At 56.8% G+C, this 20,195-nt stretch overlaps 1 protein-coding gene across 1 annotated transcript in view; it reads right to left on the bottom strand.

The window, feature by feature from the left end:
* The window catches only part of PCSK6 (proprotein convertase subtilisin/kexin type 6), a 37,325-nt gene extending 22,156 nt beyond the window's left edge, over nucleotides 1-15,169 (bottom strand). The window contains exons 1-6 of the mRNA XM_072871135.1: nucleotides 14,937-15,169; nucleotides 8,472-8,576; nucleotides 3,998-4,108; nucleotides 3,198-3,341; nucleotides 2,557-2,633; nucleotides 1,751-1,839 (exon numbers count right to left, since the gene is read on the bottom strand). Coding sequence (XP_072727236.1) covers nucleotides 1,751-1,839; nucleotides 2,557-2,633; nucleotides 3,198-3,341; nucleotides 3,998-4,108; nucleotides 8,472-8,576; nucleotides 14,937-15,158 — 748 coding nt within the window. The 5' untranslated portion in view covers nucleotides 15,159-15,169. The remainder of the gene's footprint in view (nucleotides 1-1,750; nucleotides 1,840-2,556; nucleotides 2,634-3,197; nucleotides 3,342-3,997; nucleotides 4,109-8,471; nucleotides 8,577-14,936) is intronic.
* Nucleotides 15,170-20,195: the final 5,026 nt, after the last annotated feature.

The raw sequence follows: 20,195 nt of genomic DNA, 5'->3' as shown, positions 1-20,195 counted from the left end.
TCTTGAGCAGCAATGTATTTTGCCCGGAGCAAATGAAAAGCAACGCAAGAGCGCTGAAGAGCAGCCAGTAAAATTAGATGGTTGCTCTCCAAGTGTGACAAATAGGCTTCCCCAACAAGTTGTGCTCATTAATCGCTGCTTTATTTGTGTAATCCATCTAAAATCACTCTCACTGCAGCTATAGCGCATTTTCCTCCATGATCCCAAACTTGATATGGCTACAGACTTTATTTTTCCCCTTTGCCTGTTCACATTGTGGGAAGCCCACAGCTCCTACCCTCTGCCAGGTGCCTCACATCGATCGATGCCTCCCCAGCACACCCTCAAGGCAAGGCACTCATTAAAGGAAGCAAATTAAAATGGGATCCATAGGTCGTTATAAAGTCAACAAGTAACGCTTGTCTCCACGGCTGCTGCAGAGAAACGGGCTTGAAAAGGAGCATGAAGGCAATGGCCTGATCCTGCAAGGTGCAAAACTGCCTTAAACCCCCCGGGGAGCTTTGCCTTGCTCTGCTGCTGCGTGGTGCATGCTTTGAGCTGGGTTTAGAGGCAAGAAGCCATCCTATGTGCCGGAGGAACAGCGGATGGGATGGGATGGGATGGGATGACATGCCGCAGCCTTTACAGCCCCTGCCACTCACCCATTCGCCCTCCCCGGGGTTATTTCTTCACCCAGGGGATTTTCCCGGCACAGGGAACTGCTGACGGCACTTGGCCAGGAGCAGGACTCCCTGCGGGCACCACTCCCGTGCAGACACAACCCTAATGAAAGCTGCTTCTTGCATGGCCAGGATGAACAAGCTGAGAGAAGGAATTAAGCCCCAAATCCACCCATGGGTCCATGCTCCTGATGGTGACGTCTCCCCCCGTGGGGTGGTAGAAGGGGTCGCAGTCCCCTTGAGCAAAAGCCCCTCTCCCATTCCAGCTGTGCCAGGGAGAGGGCTAAAAGCCCCGATGAGGACCCGGCTCCAGGCATTTGTCCCCTACACGGTCCCACCAGCTGTGCAGAGGGGACACCGCACTCCTACCCCGCCCCGACACCTCCGTCTCCCCAGCGGGTGCTGTAACAGCCCGGGCTGGCCAGCCCTGGCTCAGATCAGCCTCCAAAACCAGCTACACTAATGCAAATGAGCTCTGTGATGCTAATTACCATCAGGATCCAATTTGGTGATAAAGATTCATTTGCTTCCTACGCATCGTGTTATTTGAGGGACTGTGCAAAGATCCCCCCACCCAAGCAGCCCTGGCCCCCCACCTCCTTGGTGTTTTCCCCACAAGGGTATTTTGGAGGTCTCCCCAGACCCCCGCCCTCCGAGCGGCTCATCTGCAGACATAAACCTCACAAATGAGCAATTTCAGCTCTGAAGCTAAACCGGCGCTGCCGACCGTAGCGAATGCGGCCACCCCAAAAAGGCCAGCCCCCACGGAGAGCAGCTGTGAACTTTTGGAGTGAAGCCACCACATCCTTGATCCATGTGCATCCTCACGGCGAGGATGCAGCCCAAGCAGGTTTCCACCCCAAAATACATGGAGCCAGGGGTCCCCTGCACCCAGTGTCACCCATCCTCCCCCAAGTCCCCCCAGGGCTCCCTGCAGCCAGGGCACCAAGGAGGAGACTCTCTCCTGGCAATATCTGGGAGAACAGCATCCCACCACCCGCCCCGGGAGCCCATCGGCACGTCCAGGGCGGCCACCGTCCCTCGTGGGGACGGCGAAGGGCAGGGAAGCCGCAGGCAGGTGCCAGCCTCACCTCCGATGCGCGCGTTGTAGGCAATGCCCACGATGCAGTATGAGTTGTTCGCCGCTGCCGCCACTTCCCCTGCGCAGCGAGTGCCGTGCCTGCGAAGAGAAAGCCCCCATGAGCCGACGTCCCGTGGTGAAGGATCCCTCCGGCTACCCTCACCCAGCACCCAGAAACTGGCCCTGAGGCCAGAGTGGTGGAAGAAAGTGCCCCAAGCCCTTACCCAAAACCCACAGCAAGGGCTGGGGGATGGAGGAAACTAACGCAGAAAGCAATTTGCTCTTTGCATTTTGCACCTAGATGCAATCTGCTTTTTGCTGCTCTTTGCATCTTGCACCTAGATGTAATTTGCTCTTTGCATCTTGCACCTAGATGCAGTTTCCTCTTTGCATCTTGCACCTAAACGCACTCTGCTCTTTGCATTCCCGTTTCCTTTCCACACGTGCCACCACGTGCCCGTCCCACTTTAACCGAAGCCCAGAAAGCACATCCAAGTTTTGACATCTAAGCCACCCAGCCCGACTCATGTGGTTTAATCCCTGACCACGGCGAGGACCACCACCACCCCCCCCCCCAGCAGTGCCATCGTTCGATGGCTGGAGGGTTCGTTAGCAATTAGCGTGGTTGCCACAGGTTGGATTTGCATTAAATGCAACGACGCTGTGCAAAGCCCGTAACGCAGCGTCCTCTGCAGCGCTGGGGAATGGGAAAGGCCACAGACCTGGAAGACACCCCGGGGGGGACACCCAGCCCCGGGGACCCCGGCACACCCCGGCCACGCAGACACCGGCTCCACGGCAATTAGCATCACGTACTTATTCTCATTGCTGGCATCGTAGCGCGGAGTTGGGTCGTGGTCGTTCCCGTTGACATCATAGCTTGCAAGAGGGTCCTGAAAACATGTTGCCACCATTAGATTTGATTTACCAGCACAGCGTGGGACAAAGCGGCCTCGGCAGCGGTGCGGTCCCGCTTTGCCTGCAGCCAGCTGGGCAGTAAATGCCATTTTCCACTTAGTTTCTGACTATTTGCTCAAGACAAATAGTTTTGGGCTGCAGCCCCTGCTGAGAGATGGCTGCCCAGGGGGAAACATCCTGCTCTCACTGGAGACAGCTCCTCCAAAGCCCAAATCCTGCTGGGTCCAGCACCGTCCCCCCCAGCCCGGCCAGATGGGGTTTGAGCTGGGGCTGAGTGGGTTCATGCAGGTTTTTGGCTCTGCCCTGGCGAGCCGGAGGGAGGCGGCCGCTTCCCAGACAGCTGCAAAGGGAGTTTCCCCCAAACCCTCTTGCCTAAAAACCTCGTTTCCTTCTTAAAAACATCTCGAGATTTTTTTTAAAAAAAACCCTTTTCTTCTAATCTGCCAATGCACAGACTTAAACTGTGTTTATACACTGAAATTCTCCATAAATCAATTCACCGCGAGGACCAGCCCCAGCCCGGCCATCCCCCAGCTCACATAGTTTTGCAGGAGGTCAGGGTGGTTCCTCTCTATGCCGTCATCGAGGATGGTGACCACCACGTTTTTGCCGGTGTAGCCCCTCTGCCAGGCTGCCAGGACGTTCATCTCCGACCTGCAGCGACTGCTTTTATCGCCGCAGTGCTACGGGGGGGAAACACAGCAAGCACAAGCTGCAAAAAGGCTGCAACCCCATTTCAGCCCATCTAAGCGAGCAGCCAGGCGGGGAGCCCATTTAATCAACCAGAAAATATATTTATGTCCCACCCCCTGCCATATAACTTGTAGATTTGTTATAACTTTACTCCACTGATCAAAGCCATCCAGCAGCAGTTAATCCAGGCAACACTATCTCCCTATTATTCTTTTCCTCTTCCATTTCAAATACTGCGGGCTCTTTGGTTTTGAAGTGCTCGTTTCCTTTCTGCACTTAATTTTCAATGAATTTCCCTGTCAAATACAGATCGATGAAGCAGGCAGGAGAAAAATGATATTGCAAATAGATGGTTGCAGCTCTTGGATGGGGAAAATGCATGGGTGCTGCAGCCACGCGGCTCCCAAGCCTTCACTGCGCCGACCATAACGAGGAGCTGCTCATGATGGTGAAACACTTAAAACTAGACTCTCTCATGTATTCATTCACAATTTTAAAATCCTGGTGCCAAGGGCATTCACTGATAGTAAGGTGTTTCGTTACTGGCTGGGCTGAGCAAAGATTGACGATGCGTTTGATTAAAAATAAATTACCCCCCCTGTAAAGCAGCGGGTTCCACGCGGCGCGGCGGAGGGCAGATACCCACCAGGTACCACATGTTGGGCCACACCGGGTCGTTGAAGGGCAGGGCGTGCGGCTCGCCTCGGACCTGCCTCTTCACCCGCCGCTTCACCTCCTGCTGCTGCAGCCAGTCCACCTGCAGGCAGAGCTGTGGGTCAGCATCGGCCCTGGGCACGGAGCCCGGCATCACCTGCCAAAACGGGCCGCGGGCTGCGGAAGCCGTGCAAACCGCAGCCTGGACCCATCCCAACGGCACCCCACACATCGGCAAACCCCCCGGCTCCTTTGGCAGGGCTGCTGCGGAGATAGTGGCTTCATTTTGGGGGAATAAAGGATGGATGGACAGACGGACAGGGCAAGCTCAGCTCTTTGCAGTCTCCGAGCCAAGGACCAGATTCCTCTCCTGGTGCAGCAAAACCCTCGAGCATAAATAACGTCGCCTCCAAGCACGTGCCTAAACCCCGCCGGCTTAACGAAGCCCTGAAGCACGCGCTGAAGTCCCACTGGAGACGAACCACATATTTAAGCATTTAGTCAAAGTGTTGGAGAGGACTCAGGTGCTTGGCTTAATTTTGGGGCTGATCATTCCCCTGGCTGGGAGGCAGCAGCCGCAGCTCAGCCCCGAGACTTCACCACCCAGCTCCAGGGCTGCTCATCCTTCGAGTTCCTCTCCTCCTGATAAAATAATAAAACTGGGGGCTTTACTCAAGCACAACACGCGTTTCTCAAAAATACGGGACGACCACACATGGCCATGGCAGGTCTCGGGGGATGGGGCTGGCTCTAGAGAGGCGTTTTTGGCACTGCCTGCGGGCGAGATGGCCTCGGGGCCGACCGCTCTGACATTTGTTTGCTTTTCAGTGGGGCATGACATGTGAAGAGATCAAACGGGAAATGAGCCGGAAAAGGCCAGGATTGGGAAACGCCAGTGCTTGCCTGTGTCGCTGCGGCAGGAGCTGCCTTAGGTGCCGGTTTGGGAGAAGCCGCATCCCATCCCTGGCGAGCGTTTCCCCCCCCAGACCCTTTATTGCCCACAAAAAGGGCTCTCCTGCCTTCAGCATGGAGATGAAACCCAGGTTTATTGAAAATAGGTTGTAAAAATAATTTATAGACCAAATCTTTACACGTGCTCATGCTGGGAGAAGGGAGGCACCAGCCGATGAGCTGGGAGGGCTCTGCGGCACATCCCTCCTCGCCGGATACTTTCTTCCCGACGGCTCAGGGTCTTTTGGGCACGGCAGAGGTGCTCGTGGGGATGACGCTATACTTGTGACTAAGGTTTTGTAATGAAAAGAATAAAAATCCAAATTGCAAGTTTTTGTTGGGCTCATTTATGTGAAACTGTCAGCTGAACCAAGTTCTCCTTGCATGGTTTATAGCTTTCTGACTTGGATGGAGGTGGATGGGGAGCTGTGCATATCAGAAACTCGACAGTTTCCAGCCTAGAGCTTGGTTTTTAAACATATATATTTAAAAAAAAAAAACTGTTGAAAGGAAAAAAAAATATATTTCATAGAAAAATGAGTTTCCATGCTGCCTTGGCTGACAACAGCATGCTGCTTTGCTTATACGACGATGGATTTAAGCATTGGAAGCAAAAATACAACTTTGTGGTCTAGTTAAAAAAAAAATAAATACATTAAATAGAGGATATGGCCCAAATACCCGGCTTTTCTCCTTAAAGCAGCACTCTCTGGCAGCATTACCATGGGTCTTGCTGCCCAAGCCACAGCTCTCGCCTTTCCCTGCGGCTTTGCTGGATGCAGGAACAACGGGAAGATGTGGGATTTCGCGGGGTTTTGCCAGGAGCTGCGGTGGCTCGCGGGGATGTCTTCGTCTTAAACACGCTCCTGATCGACCCCAGTGCTGCCGGCTGGGAGTCAATGGAGAGGTCTTGTGTGGACACAGAGAAATCAGCAGTTTAACGGCATTGATTTCAAGGGGGGGTTGCTACATCAATGTGGCTGGCGTGGGAAGACAACGGGTGAGCGGGAAGGAGCCCAGGGCATCCCTGCAACAGCTCCTGCGGCTTGTGAAACTTGGATCGACTTCCATCACTCATCTGGGGGGGGGCGGGGGGGGAAGCTTCTCGGAAATTTAAAAAAAAAAAAAAGAAGTCTTTTTTTGCTACTAGAAATGGCCAAAACTGTTACAACACAGTCCTGAGCCTGGGGGGTCACTGCTCTACCCCTGCAAACCCTAATTAGCAATAACAAGGCGACCGTGAGTGGCACCAAAGGACCCTGCGAGGAGGCACAGGTATCACCAAGCCGAACCCTTCGCCCTTGCTGGAAACAAGAGGGGCAGCTTTTTATGTTCCCCCTTACTTTGCGATTTTCAGTGGGTGATGCCCGGATCCAGCCACCCAGGGTAGCTCCACCAAACACGATAACCAGCACAGGCGAGGATGCAACTCCTCAAAAGCAATAGCTTGACTTATTCCAGTGGATGCGCAGGAATTAAAAGTGGAGATCCAGGACAAAACAGATGGCTCCAGCACATGTTCGCCATAAAGCATGGCAGAAATAATTTAGGTGGGGTTGATTTTGCTATGGTACGTGGCCAGAGGCACAGGGACTGAGGCCATGACATCCTCCGATGAGGATTAAGAGACCGGAGCAGCGAGGCTGAAGGCTCAAGCACTGCGAGGACCAACTTTCCCAGCGAGCTGGGAAAGTTTACAGCCATGAGAGCTGCAAGATGAGCCCATACGAGGGGTGGCACAGCATGGCATGACCCCGTTCTGCATCCCCTTGCACCTCCATGCCTCTGACTCTCGCCACCACGACCTGCCCTCAAAATTGCTGGATTTGCGACATCTCTCCTCCCCTTCAATCGCTTGCCATGTCACTTGGTTCATATCAGCCTCAAATGGAGCAGCCACCAGCTGCGGGGGTCTCTTGGGGCAAGAGGCGAGCTCGGCTGCAGCGTGGTCCCGTGGGGACCAGGACCCCGGGTGATGCCCAGCCCTCGTACCACTCACCCCCACGGCAGAGCAAACCAATAAATAATGATGCTGGAAACAATAGCCCCTGGAAGGCACGAACCACCCAACATCTGCAAATGATTGAACTTGCTGATTCTTCGGGATTTCTGCAAGATTTGTTTCCATCTTTGCTATTCCAGCTCGCATTTCCTCTTGCCTCGTGGTGATGTTTTCCTGTGCCGCACATGCTAAGCCGCTGCCGTTCAAATGCCGAGACATCTCCAAAAATGACTTGCAAATGCGCATGGGAAAGGGGGAGACAACATATGCCAAGAGGTCTTGAACTCTGAGTGATAGCGAAGGATTAAGAGAACAGGAGCTAACTGCTGTATCTTGCAGTCCATAGAGCAAGGTAAGGTAAATGTTAATAAGACTAAAAGCCAACTGATTTGGTTTGCATTATAACTAGACTCATTTAAATGGAAGTATTTCAATTGCAGAGCTGAATTCATCATTTGCTGGGATGCCTGCACACCTCCCCGCAGGCAAACAGCTTTAATTAGAGCCCAGCACACTTCCAGGGCATCCATGCTCCCCTCGCTGTGGTTTTCCCCGCCAGCAATGCCGCTGCGGGGCAGCAGCCACGCGTGCGCCTCCTCAGAAATGTGCTACAGACCCTGTCCAAATATTTAACAGCAAATCTCTCTGGAAAGCTGGCTGGCTGGCTAGGGAAAGCAGGGTTGCTGTGTGGGTCTGGAGAGATGCGGATGGGATGTGCCGTGCTGAATGGGTTGGAAATGTCTTGGGAGTTGGGAGCATCCCAAGGGTGGCCAGGAGCATCCCAAGGGTGGCCAGGCACTGGTGCAAGCACCAGCAGCTCGCTGTAGCATGTGTACCTTCATTGCAATGGTTTTTTCTGCATTTATTTCACCCTTTCCCCAAAAAACAGACCCTCCCCACACATTAACCCTTTCCCTGCTCTGCAGAAGCAGCATCTCACAGGGCTCGGGTGCTGGATGGAGTTCAGGGAGGAGGAAAGCCAAGGCAGAGCTGCAGCCCTTCCCTGCCACCCCCAGCCCAGCTCACCCAGGTCCCGCCTGTCCCTCCTTGCCTTCTCCCCCCCCCCCCCATTACTTTTGTCAATTCAGCTGCGCTGAAAATCCCTTCAGATGCTTGCTCTAGGAAAAAGCAATGCAGAGCTATTGCCAAGGATTTCACACATAGCAACCATTGAGGCAGCAAGTGTTGTGGCAACTGGATCAACACCCCGAGCATGCAACAGCCTTTCTATCCTGGAAGGCTTTTTTCCCCCCCTTTTCTTCCTCCTGGCTTTCAGGCAGATGTTAGCGTTTAGTCACCTCTAAGTATTTTTCATCACCGATCGACGTACCCATGTCCAATGAGTCACCCCGTGCGTGCACAGGGCTGCGGTTCAAGGATAACATATCATCGCAAGATGCTTGGGTTCACGCTTGACCCAGACCAAGCCAGCAGGCTGCTCTGGGGGAAATGGGGACCCCCATCCCGCCGACCCCACAGAGGCCGGGGGACCCCAGGCTGTCCGGCCCCGTACCTTGGGGTCCATGCGGAGGAAGTTGTGCGGTCCCCGGCTGCTCAGTGTCGAGCGCTTAAACGTCTTGCTGTGGTAAAAGTGGTAGTAGTTTTCCAAGCTCCCAATCTGAAAAAAAAAAAAAAAGGTTGTTTTTTTTTTTTTTAAAATGAGGTTTTCTCATGGTCAGCCCCCATTTCAGTGCTGGCAGCATCCACAAAGCTTCCTGGCAAAGCCAGGGTTCAGGGAGGGGGTGCAGGATGCTGGCACTAACCCCAGTGCCACCATTGTGGCAAACAGCGCTGGTGGCCGGACGCTGCACCAGCACAACAGAGCCCGGAAAACATTTTTATGAATTTTCACTCATTAAATGTATCTTTGCAAACTGCCTTCCATCAGCTCCCAAGCAGAAATAATGAGCTAAAAATGAGCTCAGCAGCTGCGGCAGAGCCAGGAGAGCTGTGCCTCATCGTGCTGCTTTTCCCCACCCGATGCTCCGGCTTCGCCCCGGCAGCAAGAACAGCCCCATAAGGAGAGGTGGATGCGATCCCTGCTAGCCCTGGGATGTTCCTGGGAAGCGCGGGATATAAATGTGCTTAGCCTGGCGTCAGGGACAGCAGCAGGAGGAGTCAAAAAAAAAAAAAAAATCTCCAAGCAAACCAGCCGTCCCTCCTAAGAGATGTATAACACATGCCCCAGCCTAGAGTCCCTCCCCAGCAGTACGCGCAGCCCGGGAGCAAAGGCGAGCTGGGAAAGGCAGCCCCACTGGCTCCCTTCAGCTCAGGGAAGCCCCACACTCCTCTTTTAAAAGTTTTTGCCCTTTTTTTCCTTTCTGAAATGTCCCGCATTTGCAGGAAAACACCATGCCAGCCATGCCACCCTGCCAAGCCCCGAGATGGCTGCGCTGCCTCCAGCCCTCTCATCCTGGCAGCTGAGATGCTGCGACTCCTCTTCTTCCATCCCAAAAGCACAGATAAAGTCCCCAGGGCTACACAACGAGCCGGGCGATCTTGGCCAGGCGCTGCGTGACAAGCATCCCATGGGGATTCACAGCCGTAGGGATAGAAATGACCCAAAAGCTGCACTCACCGGCATGCGGCTCCCAGGTCACACAATTTTGGTACAAATTGGGCCTCTGCTATAAATTCCCTTTTCCCTGAGGTTGGATTTCTTTCCCCAAAAACCTGTTCCATGGCCAGGAGCTGGATGCTTCAGTCCCTGTGCCTGGCTCACAGGACCAGGGCGAGCCATGCTACAAGCCCCCATCTGCGACCCAGGAGCTGGGGTGACATCCCTGAGGCCACGGGTGACCCAGGGGCCAGGGTGATGACCCCGGGGCCAGACCAGGGCTGGCTGCAACAGGACAGGGGGGAAGCAAACAGGTTTGTCCGGACCAGATGCTGAAGCAGATGATGACAACTACCTACATCTCTATCACACTTAATACCTTGAGATGTGCCAGTGCCTCGTACGAGCATTAAATATTTAATTAGTTTTGCTCTGCCTTTTATGCCAGAATGTCATTTCACCGACTTTACTGCCGTTAGTGTGATTTTTGTAATTTGTTTCCACTCAAGTTCCTTTAAACCCTCCCTCCCCACCACCACCACCACCTTTTTCTTTGCTTTACAGCATAGCCGTGCATTTTCTTTAACATCTACATGCAAAGCGGTTGCTCATTGCAATCCGCATCTGGCTTTTAAAACCCATTCCTCAAATCCACTCTTACTTAGGAAAGGGAAGGAGGATGCTCCAACCTCCCCATATTTTAGGGAAACTTTGTGCCAGGCCACCCTGCCTCTTGCTCACTCTGCCTGGAAATCCCGATCCCGCAGCCCGGGTGGTTCAGCTCCGCGTCTGCCAGCTCAGCCTGCAGTTTGCAGGTTTATAATATTCAGTTTATTCTCATCTCCGGTCCCTTCGGCACTCGTCATAACAGGATCACGCTCTATAAACAAGCATCAGCTGAAGAAGTGCTTCTGTTCCCCACCGGAACGGGCACGGGGCTTTTTGGAAATAAATGCGAAATTACCACGCGATGCAAATCAGCAAGAGGACGGGGAGGGAGATGAGACCCCGAGGCTCTGGGGATACATGGCCAGAGCAGCAGGAGAAGCATCCTGTGCCCCAGGTTCTTTATCCTCCTGGGATTTATGGGAGGAAAAATAAGAAAAACCTTCTCATGTTGGGGCTAACTTGAAAGTCGGCAGAGGTTAGCAGAGTTAGACCCGTTCTGAGCAGAGGTTAGACCCAGTGACCTCCAGAAGCCCCCTTCCACCTCAGGTACTCTAAGGAGAAAAATTTAAAAATGCCTGTTTTTTTTAAATGGCAAAGTATTTGTTCTCCTCCTTGAGGTCCGTCAGCTCAGTGAGGGCTCCACAATGCCACCCCTGGGGATAGGAGACGCCCAGGAGAGTTGGGTTTTCTCCTGCGTACAGCACCAGCGAGGCCACAGCCCTGCGGCCACAACCAGCGGCTGGAAAACGCAGTGGAGCACCCAAGAGGCACGTAGCAGGACTTTACCAAGGGCTGATCTTTCCTGGCTACCTAGATAAGCAAGCATACCCATCAGCTCCTGACCAGCCAGAAGACAGCTGCCCACACTGAAAGGTCCCAGCTCCACCGCAGAGGAGATAGTCCAGGTTGCCACCAACTGCAGTTACAAAGCCCACTCACCCAAAGTCCAGGATACCAAGCTGAGCAGCTCCAGACATGCTCGTTCCCTCCCCAAGCACATTTACAACTATCAACCTTGATTTTTTTGGACATCTACCTTCTGCCAAGAGTGTGCATGGGAGGTTCTCATTTCCACAAGGGTCGATTTTAATTTTCCCAATTGATTTGCAGTTTGGGGCTGAAGTTTCAGAGGAAACTCGAGATTTTTTGAGGCAACTTGAATTTGTACCTCAACAAAAATGAGGCGGTTTTCTTCCCCTCTGTTAATCGAGGCAGAGAAAGCCCTGGCTGGTGCTGCCCAGCTCAGCTGGGCTGCAGCTGGAGCAAGCCAGAAGCAATGTGAACACGCTTTGCACCCTGCAAAGCCGTCATCACTATGCCGAGGGTGTCGATGGCTCTGCTTCCAAAAAACCACACACTTGCCAATGTCATCCAGCCAAACGGGGAACGGTTTGAAGCTGAAGGAGCTACTCATGGCCCTGATGGGACCCAGATGGTTCGAGAGAGATGGAGACACACAGCAAAAGGATGAGAGACAACAAGTAAGGGGAGAAATCTTACTTGGGTATAAAGACAGTAATTCTTTGTGTAGGGCGGTAACATACGGGCCTGGGGAGGTGGTGGGATCTCCATCCTTGGAGAGCTTCAAGGATGCTTGAGGACGGGGAGCACCCGGCTGAGGCTCTGTGTAGCCTGCTTTAGCCTCAAAGTTAAGGGGGGGGTGGACCAGAGACCTCCAGGGGTCCTTGCCAACAGGAATTACTCTACAAATACAGTTCTTAACAGTGTTAAAAAGAGGTACGATTGCAAGGGGTTTGGCTTATCTCCCAATCTCCTTTTCCCCTAAATCCCAGTGCCATCTGCACGCACCCTGCAAGAGGCACCAGGGCAGGGAGAAGCACCCAGGAGATGCTCCTGCAGCAGCACCCAGCTGCCCCCATGCATTGCCAGGCAGAGACGAGCCCAGCGCCTGCCCTGCCTCATTAACAGCCATTAGTATTTTGAGCAGGTTCAAGATCACTTGTAGCTAACAAGACATGGCAAAAGAGAGCTTTTTGGGAGCTGGCACCACTGAGGGAAGCACTAGAACCCGTCAGGGCATTTCCAAGCCCATTCCTTCCCCCCCATCACAGCAAAGTCTTCCAGCATCTCACCCAAACCATCCCATTTCTGCAAAATGCAGCTGCATCGGCGCTGGGGTCCTCCAGGAGGACGGATCCGGCTGGGGAGGCTGTGCGCGCTCCCCTCCTGGGGACACGACCTGTCCCCATCGGGGACAAGGGCTCCAGCCGCTGAGCTCCTGCCTTCGGGAATGTCGTTCTTAGATGGTCACAGCCAGATTCAGCCCAGTAAGGACCGAGCCCAGGGCTGCGAGGACACCATTGTTCCAGCATCCCCCAGATGACAGGAATCCAGGAAAGCTCCAGTTCCAGCCCAAAATGAATCCTGCCCGCCTCCTGCACCGCAGGTGAGACTGCTGAGCATGTGCGAGCCCTCCCAAAACTTACTGCATTGGACACCGCACAAGGAAAAAAATCATATAAATCCTGTTACGGGGATAGGAACAGGCTTGTCACCACCCCCGGGATGGCAGTGGAGGCACTGCCCGGGGCACCGGCACTGCACAGCCCTCACAGCGCCCTCGGCCAGGGCCTGTCCCGGCTCGCCCCAGCACAGCGCGGCGAACAAAGACTGGCGGGGAGGAATGAGCAGGCGTTTGTGGGTGTAAAAGCTTTTCCTTTTGTTTAATTGTTTGCTTCATTTAAACAGAAGTTGATGCAAATGATTCCCCAAGGGAAATGTCACTCCTGTGACCCAGAAGGATTTAAGGTGTCTTGGTGTGCGGGGGTGGGGCATAGGAACATGCAGGGACCCAGCTCGGACACAGGGCAGACACCTGTGTGTGCAAACCCCAGCGATGCCCTTCCCAGCCAGGAGCCCCCAGGATTGCGTCTCGGAGGAAAAGAGGTCACCAGCCCAGCTGAGCCTCCCTTGCACCCAGCTAGGCCACCTCCGTGACCGTCACCTCTCCTCCTCCCTCACCGTGTTGGACTCCACCACTTGCCTCCATGCAAACATCTCCCCGGGCAGGGTGATATGCCCTTGGCAGGGTTTTCCAGCAGGTTTTGCACAGGATCAGGCCCCCCAGGAGGACGTATCTCATGCCGTCCCCAGCAGCTCTGTAAGCAGAGGATGCAGCGGGGGAAGCTGGGGACACCCAGGCCCCCGCGGGGCTCAGCACACCGTGAACCCCGAGCACGACGCAGCAAATGTCACCTGTGAGCACATGCACGCAGGGAAAGCAGTTCCTCGGGGTTTCGCCCTGGAGGAACCCCTGTGGGAGAAGTCTGGGGAGGCCAGAGAGCTGAAGGCAAGGCGTTGAGAGCAGCTGGGGAAGCCCCAGCGGTGCACGAGCTCCCAGCATCCGCGGAAAAGGCGGGAGCCAGGAACACCCTGATGCAACCACAGAAATATTTCCCTTGCTCTCCAGCCTGCGCCGGGCTGCCCCAGGGAAGGCCTCGGGGGGGGGGAGGAAGGGATGCTCTGGCGGGGCCATGTCGCGCCCATGGGCCAAACGCCTCCGGTGTCACAGGGACAAGCTCGGGAAAGCCAGGATGCCGGGGAGAGCAGATGCTCCAGCGGGGAAAGGACACAGCAAAACCCCGAACCAGGAGCTGACGTTAGGCTGATGCAAATCACGAGAGTGAGAACCTCAATCAAGATATTCTCTGGCTGAACAGGGATAAACACCGAAAAGCCCTTTGGGTTGCACAACCGCATTCACCCGGCCCTGTGATAGAGGCATTTGAAAAATATAAATTATTTTCTCCTTGGCGGGGAAAGAGCGGAGCACAGCAGGTAGGGGATGGAGGGTGGGACGCGAGGGGTTGTCCCCCACGGGAGGTCACGGACACCAGTGCAGGAGCCAGTGGCCCCGATTCAGCCTCTCCCCCCCCCGCCCCCGCAAATTTGTTTATGCAGCACCCTGTGACTTTAATTATACTTAAAAGCAGGGTTGCGATATAAAGCAAGGTTATAATTTATAGTGCAGGAGACACCTTGGGCAGGAAGACAACCTGAAGTGCCGCCCAGCCAGAAAAGCGCCGAGCAGCCGGGCGGCACGGACGGCGATAAACTCCGGAGGAAACGCCGAGGACACCAGCCCACATCTGGATTTATAGAGAGGATGAAGAAATTGAGAGGAAAAGGAGCTGCCGTAATGAAAGTCGCCTCTAAGCCATCCGTGCGCTGAAGGGGATTGAAAGAAAAAGTTCCTCGTGTTCCCAAAATCTCCGATAAACCCGGGCCAGAGAGTCCAAAGTTTGTCAAATCCACAGATGTAACTTTCCGGGATGGGAGGAACTTGTGCAATCCCCCCGCGGTGCGGGAGCGGGCTGTGCGGGGCGAGGGCACCCCGAGGAGCGGCCGCCCGGCTCGGCCGGGGCCGGGGATGGCGGGGAGCGGGGCCGGGGCTGCCCGGCCGCCCCCCGGGGCCAGAGCGCTCCGCCAGCACCGCGGCACCGCCCTCAGCCCCACCGCTCCGGGGGGCTGGAGGGGCCCGTCTCCCGCTCCCGGGACCCCCGGCAGCTCCCTGGCCGCGGGACCCCCGGCAGCTTCCCGGTGCCAGGACTCGCGGTGCGAGACCCCCGGCAGCTCCCCGCAGGCTCCCGGGGCCGGAACCCGCGGCAGCCCCCCCCCGGGACCTCCGCACCTCTCCGCTCCCGGGACCCCCGCACCACAGCTCCGCGGCCCCGGCACCCTCGCCGCAGGCTCCCGGTGCGAGCCCCCGCTCCCGGGACCCCGGCACCTTACCTGCCCCAGGCTGATGTACCCGTAGGCGGCGGCGAGGCGGGCGGCCTCGGCGGGCCCCCCCCGCACCCGCACGGCCCAGTGGTTGGTGTAGACGGAGCGGGAGGGCCCGGCCGCGGCCCCGCGCCCGGTCAGCGCCAGCGGCAGCGCCAGGGCCAGCAGGCAGAGGCGGGCGGGCGGCGGGGCGGCCGCGCTCCCCGGGCCGGGGCCGGCTGCGGCGGGCATGGTGCGCTCCGCGGTGCCGAGCTGGGCGGAGCGGGGAGCTGCGCCTTTTAAAGCGGCCCCGGAGCCCGGCGGGGGGGGGGGGATGCTCCGGGGGGGGGCAGGCGGAGGCGGCGGGGAGGGCCCGGCCGGGCGGCAGCGCCGGGAAAACGGGCGCCCGGCGGACGGGGCGGCTCCCGGGCACCCCCTGCGCCCCCTGCCTGCCGCCGGCAGCCCTCCTGCCGGCATCCCTCCTGCCCGCCCTCCAGCCCGCTGCAGCCCCCTGCGTACCCGGTACTGCTTCCCGGACAGCCCCCGCACGTCCTCGGACAACCCCCTGCATCCCCCCTGCATGTCCCGGTAACTGCTCCCCGGAAACCCCTCGTTACACCTCTGCATGCCCCCTGCGTGCCTCGGTGCAGCCCCCCGGACAACCCCTGCATTCCCCTGCATCCCCCTACGTGCCGCCGGACAACGTCCTGTACCCCCCGCATCCCCTGCATGCAGCGGTGCTGCTCCCCGGACCCCCCCGCACACCCCTGCCTCTCCCTGCATCCCCCTGCATGTCCTGGTGCTGTTCCCTGGGCACCCCCTGCATCCCCCTGCATGTCCCTGGACAACCCCCTCCTGTACCCCGCTGCATCCCTCTGCATTCCCCGGCGCTGCCCTCCGGGAACCCCCCTGCTCCCCCCTGCATCCTCCTTTGTGCCCTCGCACCCCCCGGGCACCCCCCTCCCCCGCAAGCCCTCAGCCACCCCCTCATGCATCCCCCGCTCTGATCCCCGGGTAGCCCCTGCATCCCCGGGGCAGCCAACCTGACCCCCCCCTCCCGCTCCCCGGGTAGCCCCCTGCATCCCTCTGGGCAGCCAACCTGAACCCCCACCCCCTGCTACCCCTGGCACTGCCCCCTGGGCATCCTGCCTGCATCACCCCCCCATTCCCCCTGCATCCCCCAGGCATCCCCCCACCCCCATCTCTCTGCACTACCCCCACAGGCATCTCCCACTGCACCTCCCCCCTGCATCCCTCTGGCACTGGCCCCATATCCCCCGGGCATCCCCTCCTGCACCCCCCAACCACTCCCCCTCCCCCCGGACTCCCAGGCATCCCTCCTGCACCCCCAGGCAAACCGCAGCCATCTCCTCATGGGCTCAGAGGGGGAAGGCCAGGAGGGGCTGGCTGATGGGGAGGATTTTGGGGCACCACGGGGGGGCCGTGGGCACAGGCAGAGGGGCTGGAGCACTGCCTTTGCCTCCCACGGACGCCATTCGGGGGACGGCAGAAAGCTCGTGGGATATTAGAAAATAGGCTTTGTTAGGGAGAAGGCGGTGGCGCATACAAAGGACAGGCTCAGGAGCGGGTCAATGATGCTCTGTTCCACAGCCCTCCCTGCCAGCGCGGGCAGAGGCCGGCAGAAAGCCGACAACTGCCCGCAACGAAGCGGTGTTTCGCTCGCATCACCTCGCTGCTTCACTCGCATCACATCGGAGCTTCGCTTGCATCACATCGCAGCTTCAGAAATGGCCCCGTGCAGCCCCCGGGGCTCACAGGGCCCCAGCCATGAGCCGATGAACTGTGCCAGGCGCTGTGGCTGCAACCACAGGCTCCGGCCGGGACGGCCTTGGGGCAGCTGCGATTCCCGGAGTGGGTGTCGTCTATTTTCCAGGCCCTGAAGAGATTTGAGAGGTATTTGGGGCACAAGCCCCAGCTGCCAACCAAAGCACTTGCAAGATGCCCTTGCAGCTGCCCCCAGTCCCATCCATCTGAACGCAAACACCTTCCCAAGCCCCAAACAGCTTTGCAAAACCCACCTAGCTGCAGCCCCCGGGCGAGGGGGCATCCGGAAAGCGATGCCAGCAGCAGGGAGGGGCATGGGGTGGGTGGAGGGGGGCACCGAGCACATCCTACATCCCATCACCGGACCTGGAGAGCAGAATCATGGTCTCATCGTCATCGGTTTGTACCAGCCCTGCCAGTGGGCAGGCGAGCTAGCGACAGCCCGAGTTAATAGGAAAGTCCCCCCCCCAGCTCAGCGGCGAGATTAAACCAAGGGAAATTTATGAGGAGGCGGTTCTGCATCAGACAGGGCCAAAATCCTCCGGCAGGTCTCACGCTGGGCTGGATCTGGCCCATTCGCAGGCAGCAAATACATGGAGAGGGGCAGATGGAGGCGAGGCCCCGCACCAGCAGCAGGCTCGTCCCGTGCAATTAGAAACATCAGCGAAATGGGGATTTGGAGGGCTTGTGCGTGCAGATGGAGGGCGTTGTGCTGGCACTGGGAATGGGACAATTTGCTGCCACAGGCAAAGAGGAGTTTGGTGACTCACAGCGTCCGCCATAAGCTGTCACTAGTGGAAATCTCTGCCGGCATCAGTCACGGCGTGCGGGGATATCGGAGCCACGTGCCCGCGTTCAGGCTTATCATCCCAGGCATCCTTGCAAGGCCACCTCATGTGCTGCCTGGGCAGAAGCAATGGGTTTGCGTGTAGCTATTTCTTCTGATTAAGCAGTAAAGGATGGTTTCCATTAGTACAAGCATGCTGCAAATCCAGTCCTCGTTTCCCATCTGGTTTATGGGCTTTTCCTCGAGTTTTCTGTTGGTTAAGGTACGTGAGATGTATGAGCAGGGCTGGCGGGTGCTGTGCGTGCTACGTGTGCGATGCATGTCGAGAGAGACGCAGCGGGGCAGAGCCAGAGGAGGGGTGGGAATAGATGAAACAAGCCCCATCCCTTCGGTCTCGCAACATCTGCCTCGCCCTGCTGGGGAAGGTCTGCGGGGGCTGCCCGCTGTCGGCAGGGGCTGCAAAGGAGGGAAGAAGTATCGCCCCGGGGAGCAGAGGAGGAGGAATGGGCTTCGGCAGCGGCAGGGAGGGTTTAGGGTTCGATGGTGGGAAAAGCTTTTGGATGGCAAAGAGAGCGAAGATGGGAAAAAGGGATTGCCTGGGGGGGTGCAAAACCCCATCGCCTCTGCGTTAGGTGATGAAAAATGGGCAAATCCCAGGATGGCCGGGCCAATCCACGCCTGGGAGCGCCTCTGCATCCCATGGGCAACAAAACCCAGCAGCATCCTGCATCCCAAACCTTCCATCCCACGGCCATTGACCGCAACTCCCGATGTATCAGCCTGGGGGATAGTTATTGGTACCGGTAAAACCTCGTGCCCTGGCATGGGTCCAGCGGTGCCCGGCTCGGCCTGCAATAGCGGGCGAGGGGGGTCAGAGCCTTGCCCGAGTGCTGACTGCGATGCTGGGACGCATGTTTCGGTGCTTCCCGGTCCCTGTGCCGCTCCTACCCCCTCTCCCGCTGGCACAATTTCGAAATTCAAAGCATATCCCCTTATGTCCTGGATGGCAATTTTCCCGGCCGAGCCCACAGGATTTACCAGGGGTGTCAGGAAAACCAGACTTTGGCCCCACATACTTTGCGATGAACACGCACTAAGGCAGAGGCTCCATTTTAACTCTTTTCCTGGGATTATTTGAAAACCTGCAGAATAAATGCGAGACGCGAGCGATGCAATAAATTTTGCGAGCCAAGCGGTTAAACAGAAGCCGCTGCAAAGACAGCACGGGAAGAGGCGCTGCTGAACGTTCAAACCCTGCCGAATAAAATTTATAATAATTCTGGCAGTTTTATATCTGTCCATGAATTACAGTTAAAATCCCACCACGTACCACGCACGCTCGTTGCTTCGTACGGCAATAAGATTACAGCTAAGAGCTGGACGAGCAGGGAAGAAATTTAAATGCTGTTTCTTTGAAAACCGAGCCCTTCTGCATCTTTTTAAGGCAAGTTCAGAAAAGGAAAGTGCAAATAAAGCGCCCGAAAGCTGCTATTTTTTGCAGGGGCGGGATGGCAGCGCTGGCGCTGGGCTGCCCACCCCGGGCAGCGGGACTGTCACCCTGTCCCTGCCTGCGGCCGCAGGGCAGGCAGAGGGAGCGGGGCAGTGGGAGCTGTGCCTCTGTGTGCTGAAGTGCAAGAAGTTAAGCAAACAAAAGCCGTTTTGCAAACACACACGGTCCGGAGGTGTCCCCAGGGTGCCAGGATGAGGCGGCTGCTTGGCTTGGGGGCATCGGCCAGCCGGACCCCCGCGCCAGCGGGAGCTGCCCAGTGAAACCCCACGGGGCCTCGGCCTCGGGAGCTGGGGTTTTATCCTTTGCGTGCTGAGGGCCTGTCGATGTGGAGATTACAGCAAAAATCAGGTTAAAACCCATTTATCTGACCTGAGCGGAGCCTGTGTGCGTGTCCTGAGGATGTGCAGAGCCGTGAGCGGGGCCATTGCAACACTGGTGGCTGCAAACCTGCCCCGGCCAGGCAGCCCGGCAAACCCCGGCCACGCGGCTGTGTGCGATGGTTAATAAAGAACACGCGGTAATTAAACTGGCGCACCTGGAAATAGCTCTTTCTGTAGCTCCCAGGCTTAACCAAATGAGTGAAATTTGCACTGGCATAATTAAAGCGATGTGGTTCACGATCTTGTCTGCACCGGGGAGTTACTCTGGAGCCTGACTCTTTGCTCTCCAGTGAAAGCCCACGCGAAAAAACCCCGGCCGGCTCCGGCTCCAGCCCCTGCATGGCTCCAGCGCTGCCTAACCCGAACTCTTGCCATCAGGGTGCCCATTAACACCAGACCATTAACACCAGTTCATTAACACCAGTCTTCAAACCGGTCTGGCAGCCCAATGCCTCCGGCATCCTCCTGCAGCCGCCCTGGCACACACGGCGGCAGGGATGAGGGCAAAGCACAGGGCTCTCGGCCACTGTCACCGCTCCCGTCCAGGGACTTGTAAATCTGAAGGAAAAATGAGTATTTTTGCATTTATATTCATGCTTCTCAAACAATCTCTTTTTTTCTCTGCTTGTCCTTTTAGGTGTTAACATAACCCCAGACTCACTAGTGACCAGATGGTTTGGTTTCAGTCGTATTAATGGTAAAATCCTGCGCACGAGTGAAGCTTGCCAGCGGAAAATAAGATTTGGAGCCGCCATGGAGCGGCATCCCCACAGCTGATGTGTCACGGCAGCACACCAGCGCTGGCAATGCCACCGCCGCTGCCACCA

The sequence above is a fragment of the Ciconia boyciana genome, chromosome 8, assembly GCF_034638445.1.
Source record: "Ciconia boyciana chromosome 8, ASM3463844v1, whole genome shotgun sequence".
Taxonomy (NCBI): domain Eukaryota; kingdom Metazoa; phylum Chordata; class Aves; order Ciconiiformes; family Ciconiidae; genus Ciconia; species Ciconia boyciana.
Note: the sequence above shows the minus strand (reverse complement) of the source record. Positions and strands in the feature narration are given on the sequence as shown.